This window comes from Papaver somniferum, chromosome 9 (genome assembly GCF_003573695.1).
Source record: "Papaver somniferum cultivar HN1 chromosome 9, ASM357369v1, whole genome shotgun sequence".
Taxonomy (NCBI): Eukaryota; Viridiplantae; Streptophyta; class Magnoliopsida; order Ranunculales; family Papaveraceae; genus Papaver; species Papaver somniferum.
Window position 1 is genome coordinate 103,410,218 of NC_039366.1, and position 10,103 is coordinate 103,420,320.

General features: G+C 37.5%; 1 protein-coding gene across 2 annotated transcripts; it reads left to right on the forward strand.

Moving 5' to 3' along the window:
- Positions 1-261: 261 nt before the first annotated feature.
- LOC113311118 (SET and MYND domain-containing protein 4-like) lies at positions 262-8,586 on the forward strand. Of its 2 annotated transcripts, none has more exons than XM_026559964.1 (15): positions 262-427; positions 531-665; positions 1,354-1,443; positions 1,539-1,610; positions 1,904-2,105; positions 2,380-2,498; positions 2,616-3,023; positions 3,131-3,259; positions 4,233-4,370; positions 4,943-5,098; positions 5,289-5,528; positions 5,881-6,044; positions 6,613-6,727; positions 7,777-7,857; positions 8,048-8,586. In XM_026559964.1, exons 1-15 carry the CDS (start codon positions 299-301, stop codon positions 8,294-8,296), a joined length of 2,427 nt encoding a protein of 808 aa, XP_026415749.1. In that variant the 5' UTR covers positions 262-298; the 3' UTR covers positions 8,297-8,586. The 2 variants fall into 2 exon arrangements, with proteins under 2 accessions (XP_026415749.1, XP_026415750.1); XM_026559965.1 differs by having other exon boundaries at positions 2,383-2,498.
- Positions 8,587-10,103: the final 1,517 nt, after the last annotated feature.

Sequence of the window (10,103 nt, forward strand, 5' to 3'; positions counted from 1 at the left end):
AACCAATAAGAACCCTAGTGAACCTAAAAGAAGGATACAGGCCCAACATAAATTATTTGTTTTTCGAGACCCTGTTATAAGTTCTATTCATATATATATACGTTCTGTACTAGATCCAGTTGCATTTTATTGGAGTTGAAAGAATTATCCAAATGAATTTTACTTTACTTTTATGGCCCCAATCGGAAGTTATGGCCCCCAGTTAAACTAGGCTATTTTACTCTCCCGTCTGAGTCCTAATAAGAAAGGATTCCGAAGAAGAAGAAGGAGGAGGAGGAGGAGGAGGAGGAGGAGGAGGATGGAGAAATTGAAATCTGTGGTACCGAGTAACATAATGCGAATGATCTCTGAAAGCACTGCTGATGACCTTCCTTCTACATGTTCTTCACTTCTTGATTTTTTCCTCTCTCTACAGTTGTTTCACGATGTACTTGCATCACACTCTACTCTTTCCTCTCCCTCTCTCTTCCTTGTCACCAGTTGTTTTGAAGAAACCATAATGACTGTGATCTTCTGTTTTGTTATGGTAGGTTGTTCGAGAACTAACGGATCCGGAACTGGGTCTATGTCGTAAGGACGCTGGAGCTGCTTTGGATTTTAAAAAGAAAGGGAATGAGTGTTTTGCTTCTGGAGATTATGCAAAAGCCTTAAGTTTTTACTCTCAGGTCTATCTCTCTTAAAATTAGTAAACACCTATGACTGTTTGACAAAATGCCAGAAAGAAACTATTGCACATTGGTTCTTTTTGTTTCATTCTTGATTTTCTAAGTATTTTGTAGGAAATTGAAGAACCTGATTTTAGAATGATTTTAGACTTACCAACTTACTTTCTATGACCAGTTTGACATTCCCCACAATGCTTTCATATATTAATTAACTATGTATCCCAGACACTTTCTTGTTCAGGTGATGTTAAGGGCTGGCAGTTAGAAAACTATTGATGGTAGTATTGTCATTTGGAATTTATGCAAACACCCATGTAATAATGTTCTAGTTCTTAAAAACTGTATATGTCTACTGCCTAGCTAGTTTGTCGGGAACACTGCAGGACGGGTTAGATCAAACCATAAAAGATAGGACGCACTATAGTTGTGTACTAGTGTGATTGTATAAGAACACTCTATACAATTCTGGAATTGCATGTCTGTAAATTATGCAACTCTGGGTTCAAGTCGAGGCAAATATAATCTTACTCTGGATTTACTCAGCAACTCTGGGTTCAAATCAAGGCAAATATAATCTTACTCTGGATTTACTCAATACCTGTGAGCTCTTAAAATCTAACTAGTAGGTCTTTCCTTCCTCAACACTGTTACGGAGACACCTGATAACACCTTTCTCTGCAACAAGTAGGCATTGCGGTCTGCTCCGATGGATAAAGGTGATGAAACGGACAAGAACTTGGTTCCGACCTTGTATGTTAATCGAGCTTCTACACTGCATGTGAGTTAGGCTCATGCTTTTTTATGTCAGTCAACTGTTTATGGTCTTTCCAGTTGTTTATAGTTATCTCACCACCTTCATGTTCTTTTATCTAGAAAATGGGCCTTACAGTTGAGAGTGTACGAGATTGCAATCGAGCTGTTGTACGTCTTCCTTCCTACACAAAGGTAAGGTTGTTCTTTCTGAATGTAAGATAATGCTGCATGAATTGCTTAAACTTTATTTGTTGGAATCACCACTTGGAAAAGATAACATACATGAATAAATATCAACCATTAAAACAGATATGCTGCACGTTTTTTCTCAATCGAATTTTTTGCTTATAAGGTTTGCAATATGGTTAAAAACCTCATAGTTAAATGCATCTTCCAGCTCTGAATTGCGTTTTGTTTTTCCGTAGTCTAACTTAAATGCGAGAGGTTGAGTTTACGTTTCCTAAAACTATATGTCATCGCTGCAGGCATGGTATAGGAGAGGGATGGCAAATGCTTCTATGGGAAACTACGAGGATGCAATCCAGGATCTAGATATTGCTATGAACATGGAACTTTCCTCGGGTGGAAACAGTAAAATAAAAGAGGAACTTGAGATAATTAAAAAACAAAGTCGCAGAGTAAAGAACTCACCTAAGAAGGCCAGCAATATGAATTGTAGCTCCATTGGTCAGTAATCTGTACCATTATCACTTTTTAAGAGAAGCAATTTTCTTATCTTTATCATGAATTCTAGAAAAAGCTCCTATTGGGTGACCCCAGTTTCTGTTAAGGTACTATGTATCTTTGAAATCGGACTCATTGTCTATGATTTATGTTAACTCCTACTTAGCTGTATGATGTGACAGCAGGTGGTTCACATAATACGGCTGCATCATAGCCAAGCATTTTTTTTTTCTTTTGCCTCGCCCTAAAGTTTGAATTATAATTGTTGATATGATAGTAGAGCGATTCCAGACGAAACTAAAATGTGTTTCAACATCAACCAAGGGAAGGGGTATTGTTTCAACAGTTGACGTTTCTCAGGCCTCATTGATTCACTTTGAGGAACCTTATGCTGTGGTATGGATGATCCTTGTTTAATTATTTTGGCTTTTTTCTTCAAGGCAACTAATATTGTCTCCTTACATGATCTAGGTGTTATTGCTGACACTCTGACAATGTATCAACCACTTGCAGATTATAACGAAAGCTTGCAGGAAAACTCATTGCCATTTCTGCTTGAATGAACTTCCAGCAGATACTGTTCCCTGTTCATCGTGTTCAATGACACTATACTGTTCTCAGTATTGCCAAGAGCAAGCAATTGGTCAAAAGCCTGGGATTGATCTAAACGTTATTCCTGCTTTAGGAAATGTATCAACTGATCTTAAGCGATATGTTGAGAGGATCTCATTGGAGAACAACTCTGGACACCCTGTTGCTGATTCAAATCCTACCTGGGTGGCTGAACACAGACATGAATGTGGCGGTGTACATTGGCCAGCAGTGTTACCTGCTGAGATAGTTTTGGCAGGTCGAGTTCTAGTAAAAAAAATAGAGGCGAAGAAGTACTCCAAGGGGGATGTGGATTCACCCAAAGCTTTGGTATTTTCACTGATTACTTGTTGCTTTGTGAGTTTTGTTCTTTTCTTCGTTCTTGCCTTGAGAAAGGATTGTGTTCACTAATTGCTCATTTGTTTCATTTTTCGTAGGAGCTTTGTCATAACTATGGATGCATGACTCCAGAAACCAAGTTGGAGATACATATATATGCTATTGTTCTCACTTACTGTCTTCAGCTATCTTATGCAGATGAAGTTTCACTGAGTGGGTTGTCGCAGGTATACATGCAGCTCAATTTTGTGTAAAGGCATTTGTTTTTTATGTTATTTATTTACTTTCAATTTCACCAAAGTATATGAAACTAATAAAACACATGCTGATGTTCTGGCGGTTTTTTTAGAAGGATTTTTCTGATATTTTACTAAATGATTTAAATAGGTCTAACCGTAGTATGATAACTTTTAACTGTATCTGCTGTAGTTTTTATTTGTCAATTATATGTGCAGGTTCGTTATTCATATCTGGGCAAATGTGATGAACCTTCTTGTAATTCCAAATTATACCGTAATGCCTTAATGAATGTGAGATTAGACATTTATGTTCACATGGAATACAAGTGGTGCGGAGTTAAGAAGGTGGCCAACAATATGATGTACAATGAGAGAACTGACATGGGGATACCCCCAGAGTTTTTCTGATTGCTCAATTTAGTTGGTAGCACGTCTTATCCTCACCATAAGATGGTGAAGTTCAAGATGAACCCTTCGGCAGGCTGCTAGGTTGAAACTTATAGATTCCATCTATAACTGAACCAATAAACGGATATTGCAACTGTGTTGGGTACATGTTGATACTTGCATGCTGATAGAGCTTTGGTGATGCAGAGGCATCTTAGGTGTGGATCATCCTCCCCTTACTTGTGGAGTCTGACCTGATTGACTGATACCTTGGGATTTGGCTGGAGCTCAACTCGATAAACTGGACCTTACATCCCTGGGCTATGAATAAAGAGATTTGTTTCGCATTGGTTGGAACTTTCGAGAGAGATGGTTCAGTCTCCCTCCATTGATTTGCGCCGCCAGTTGTTTTGTTCAAAATGAATAACCCATATCTCTTTTCATTTCTTAATCTGAGATTCTCCAAATGGCTTTGTTATGTTTTTCCATCTTCCATCAGAGATTTATGCACATTTAAATACGTGAATGCATTGATATCTTGCACTATTCTGAGCACTTCATCTTTTCAATGCAGTTGGCGGTACTGATATCTCAAATCAAGGTAAACTCTATGGCAGTTGTTCATATGAAGTCTCCGGATGCATGTGAACAAGGAAAGCACAGTGGAGGTCTTTCACCTATGGATAATACATTAACTAATCAAATAGAACAGGTATTGTGCACTTTTACCCATTCAATTCTCGTAGTCTTGCATTACTTTGTTCTCTACTATGCACAAAAAGCTAGAATATGGTGATTTCTGCTGAACAATTTATGTGATAAATCTGTTCTTGGTGGTGATTCATATGAAAAAGAGTTCACATGTTTATGGTTAAAGCAGTTAGGTGACTCCACAAAAGTCTTGTTTAGTGGCCATAAGTAGCTTTATTAAGTCTTTATTTTTTTTAAGCGTTATCAATCATTTTTTGCTTTTGGCAATCTAAAGAAGTAACCTCTGTATATTTTCTTGAAAATTTGGCTATTAATATCTTTGAATGTTAGTTCTATTTTGGAAGTCGGATAAAAAAAATGGAAACACAGGTTATGATTTTGAGGGTGTTTCATAATATTTCTGTAGTTTGTTTTATTTCTATTAAGTTCTTTCAAAAATAAATAAATTGTGTGTCACTTACAGCTCCATGATGTGTCCTTGAAGTGTTGGGAACTTAGGCACCTGCTGTGCTCATATTTGAAGGGGTTGAAATTTGCTCAGTATTTTGTTTCCTGTTTTGTTACTTCTATCAGGTGAGAGTAGGTCAAGCTATTTATTCAACTGGTAGTTTGTTTAACCACTCGTGTCAGCCAAATGTGCATGCATATTTCTTATCGCGTAGTCTGTTAATACGATCAACAGAATTTGTGGAGGCTGGGTACCCGTTGGAGATATCTTATGGCCCACAGGTAAGACCTCCCATTGTTTTTATGGTTTTTTGAGAAGGAACTGGTTGGCTATTGCAGTAATATCTGCACCATATGTTCTAGTAACAATTTGTATGTTTGTCTTACTAGTTCAAGAATTATAAAAACCGATGATATGAATCACGAGTTACTGGTTAATAACTTTTATGGTCTCAATGCTTGTCTTTTCCAGGTTGGGCAGGGGGATCTTAAAGACCGGCAAAAGGTTCTAGAAGATCAGTATTCATTCAGATGCCAGTGCAGTGGTTGCTCAGAATTAAACCTCAGTGACATTGTTATCAATGCTCTGGCATGCGTCAAACCCAGCTGCTTCGGCGCTGTTGTAGATAGATCGATGGTCAATGGCAAGAGACAGGGAGCTAACTGGATACAAGACGTTTCCACAATTAGCTGCTTGGAGCAGCCTCTTCCAGTATGCTGCACATTTCATTATAGATTAAATTGCTTTATAGTATTTCTTTACATGCCAGGCCTACTATTAAGTCGAGTCTACAAAGACAATGTGGTTAATTTACCAGTAATGAAATGTATGGGCAAGTGGGCGTGGACCAATATGCAGCGGATCCTGCATAGCCCAGGTTTATTAAAATATACTAATGTAGCAGAAAAGGTCCATAATTAGTAATTCAAAGGATACATACCTAAACTTAAGTGATTTCATAAGAAAAATGTGTCTTCATTAGATGCTTCACCAGTTTGGTTTAACCTGATGTATTTGTTTGCTACTAATGTGACATGTTGTAATGTTATATCATGTTTTACAGATTGACAAGCAGAAAAGGGACGACGTTAGTGAAGTGGCACATCTCTTGTTTGAACACAAGGATGGCCTGGAAACAGATCTTGGGTATTGTTTGAATTGCCGTTCCTATCGTGATTTGGAATCTTCACAAAAAGCAATTAGGCAAGCAGAGATTAACATCAAGAGGTACATGGTCTAGATACTGTTCTCTAGTTGATTTATTACAGGGGGTTGCATAACAGGTATCTCTTTTACAGTGTAGAGTAGTTTCTCATGTATCCAAGAATATGGTGGACACTAGATTCATGTAATATGAATTGTCCAGCAAGAGTAGCGCTTAATTTTCTGACATTCCTGCCAGTTAGTACTCTTCCTCTCTTCTTGTAGTACTTACTACTATTTGAAGGCACCATTAAAGAAAAAGGCGCCGTTAGGTGAAGTAGACTTCACAGTATTAAGTTATACTGTGACAGAAACCTGTGGACCGTAAGCAGAAGAGGTTATTGACATTTTTAGATATGACTTGGAATTCTCCATAGATCTCTTATCCAGGTCAATATAAAACATAAACTCAAGTCCAAAGTGAATAGGGTCGTCAATTGAGGTTAGCTGATGGTCAACCAAACAGGGAAAAATAACCACATTATTATTATTGTTATTTACTTGTACACATTGTTACTGTTCTCTTTCTCTCTATATAAGCATCAATGTTTGCCTCGCAAGGGCAGTTACTGAGACTAGAATCTGTGAACAGGTTGCAGAGTAGAGTGACTACAGGGAAGTTAGATCGTCGTATAATTTCGGATGCTTTGGGATCTCTTGATATCCTGAGGTTAACAATGCATGCATACAACAAGTATATTGCACAGGTCAGTTTCTATTTTTCGGGATTCACAAGTTAGGCCAAAATGTTATTAGTTAACATGCCAAATTTTCTGACTTCCTCAATGAATTAGTAAGCATCAGAAAAGAAGATTGTGCCGCTTGTACTTCACCATACCAATTGGAGTTCTCAGTTTAATGGTAAATTACTTAAAGGTGAACTTACTGATTAAAACAAGGAAAAAAGATAAATTTAACACATTAAAAGTAGACAAAATCTTGAATCTAGTTTCTGTTTGTACAAAGAAGAAACAAAGATAAAAATTCTTCTCTAAAGGCGCTTGGAATTCTCTCCCAATCAATAAAAAATTACGAGCTTGTGAGAGGCATCTCAAGTGATCTCTAGAACTAGTTTAACTAACTCTACCTATTAAATACAATTATGATAGCTTGAAGAGGAGAAACTCATTTCTCATCACCTTTACAATCTCATCTTGAGAGTCTAAAAATGTCTTCTAAAATTTAAAGCTGAATTCCCTTTTATACTGATACTTGACATGTACAGTTGGTATTGACAGTGATTTATGTTAAGGATAACAATGGGATGTTTGATAAGATTTTAAACAATCGACTGTGTGTCATATGTTCTAAGCATTGATGAGAGGAAACGGGACTTCGGTATTTGAGAATGATATCTGTCCCTATGTTGGCTGCGCTCAGAATTGCTCGATTGGATGCACTTGTTTTTCCGCCGTATTGTCTTAACCGTTGTTTTTAGATTTTACACACATTGGCCTTGGTGAACCCCCATGTATTATAACAATTTCTGGGCCATCTAAATGATTCAAACCGATGGTGAAAAGATGCCACATGGATGATTAATGAAATTTTTTAGATCGAACAGCTAGTGATAACTGCTAGAGATCTTTCTTTATGTTTAGTGAAGAATGCAGTGAATCTTCACTCAGTCAGAGTGCTCGAGATTGTGATCGCATGTGTAGTCCATATATCCTAACCAAGATCTGAACTAATTCCTACTAACTTACTAGTAATTGTGCTTCTGAAAGCATGCAATATGTTTTTTCCATCAACACAGGTGGAGGACAGTTTTGCGGAGGCATTTTGTTCAATTGGAGATTTTCAGTCTTCTGTGCAGCATTGCAAAGCGTCCATTAAGGTGAGTTATGCTGAAACGGTAGAATGTATTAAGCCTTATAAACATGCTTTTGATTTCTATTGGGTTGATTGATATTCTATTTTAACTTTCAATTGAATGATCTACTCAATTTTAGGTGTTGAAGGCTAGTAGTGAAGCCCATTAACATCAATTAATACTTACCCAGTTGCATGTTTTATTAAATGTACAGATCCTTGAGAAGCTTTACAACCCCAACCACATTGTTATTGGAAATGAGTTGGTGAAACTTGCATCTCTTCAGCAATGCTTGGGTGATAATACCTCTGCACTGGACAGCATAAATCGTCTGGATGCAATATTTTCACTTTATTATGGATCTCATGCGGCCAAAGTAGTTCCATACTTAAACAGCCTCAAGCGAGAAGCTAGCAAGCTTCTTCAGCTAGGGGACACAGCCAGTTCTTCTGAGTCTAATTGAGGGTAACAAGTCTCTATGTACCTTTCACCTCACTGGTTTTTGTATATTACCTTGCAAGCTGCTTGTTCAGTAAAGGGGACTCATCATGTTCTTCAGATTCTAGTCTAGGGTACCAAGTTCCTGCGTAGCTTCATATTTCACCTGCTTGAACATGTTTATCTTAGCTTCATATTTCACCTGCTCATGAGCAAGTCAGTTTTTCATACTTAGACAAAACGATTTATGTAAATATGTAAAACAGTTGTCCCCTATTCCAATGCTATAACTTATAAAGTAAGTAGGTAACCGTAGATACCAACTCCGACATATTTGGGAGCCACTTCTACATGAGCTACTGCCAAGGATTTTGTAGTTGCGTGTTAGCTAAGTTGTCAGTTCAAAAAGATCATCTGTGCCTATGATGACAGGTAAAGCATCTGAAAGGTGAGTATTTTCCATAATTATATTCTGTTCCTGTCGATGAGACTTGTGGATGGAGCAACAATGTTTTCACTCACCTGTCATTATCTTGTATATTCCTCTCGACAAAATGCGCTTGCAGCTCATCACACCTTTAAAAATCTGTCTGGAAAGCGCAAAGCTACTGTCCTTGCTGCAGCTGAAGGCTAGAAGCTTGCTTGCATTCTGTGGACAATATGTTTAGTTCTAAAGTTGCATTGTTTCAGAGTAGCCTCATGTTACTTTTACTTCAAACCATTACGAATTCATTTGATACTGGAAGATACAACCCGTAGTTCTTCCTCTTGCATATATAATCTTTATATGCAAGTGCTTGTGTTTACATTACTTAGATCAGAATGGCAGAGAATGTTGTGCGTAGGTTAAACTTGTATGGATGAAAATTTGAAGCCTCGACATTTTTGGTACTATGGGACTTTAAGAACGAATCTAAATAGTGAAAAAATCTTGAACACTATCCATGAAATGCAATGCTCCCACAGGGCCACACCTCGAAAGATATGACAACCTTGTCCCATATCTTAGCATGCACAACATCATACACTGAACTTTAAGTATTTTTGCTGGTCCATATAGAACTGATAACAGTCTGGTCCAAAATGCCTAATTATGTATTATTGAAACCTAAACAGGGTCCATTTTAAAGCACAAATTTGTACCTGCTTGCTGGTCCATTTGGGCGTGGTTTTCTGTCTCTGATATTTGATCCAAGTGTTGCACAAAAGCGTATATAGTTATCACCTCATAAATATGTTACTGTTATGTATTCAATATATAAAGGACATGTAAAATGCATTGATGTCATGGTGAAAGCTTTTACCCTGTCCTGGGGTTGTTTGCATTCCTCATTCATTTGGAGATTCTGATTTTGCAGCAAATGTAAATTCCAGGTTCCTCATGTACAGTGGGTACGCCTCGTTATGATATGTATTTTCACAGTTGTAATTGGAGAACTGCCAATTGTAGGAAATCAAGAGCAATACTCTGCTTCACTAATTAGTCGTTTCTCTGTGGGTTTGTAATTTGTAATTCTTAAGGCCTTGTTGGTTCTCCATGGAGATTTCATTTATTCTTCTAGCTAAAAGTTGTTGGCACACAAAACACATGGAAATCCAAGTATCATGCCAAAATGTGCAATTCTCCCATGGGAGGGAATGGCTCCTCGAAAAGATAGTGATTGCAACACCCTATTTGGTGGAGTTATAGATCCACAATAGATGGGATTTTGGTCCGAAACCAGAGAGGTACACTCTCTTGCAAAAACTCTTGTACATTGTACAGAAATATAAAAAACTCACTTAGCTCCAATCAATACCATGATTAGAGTAGTTAAGTCAATCATAAACCA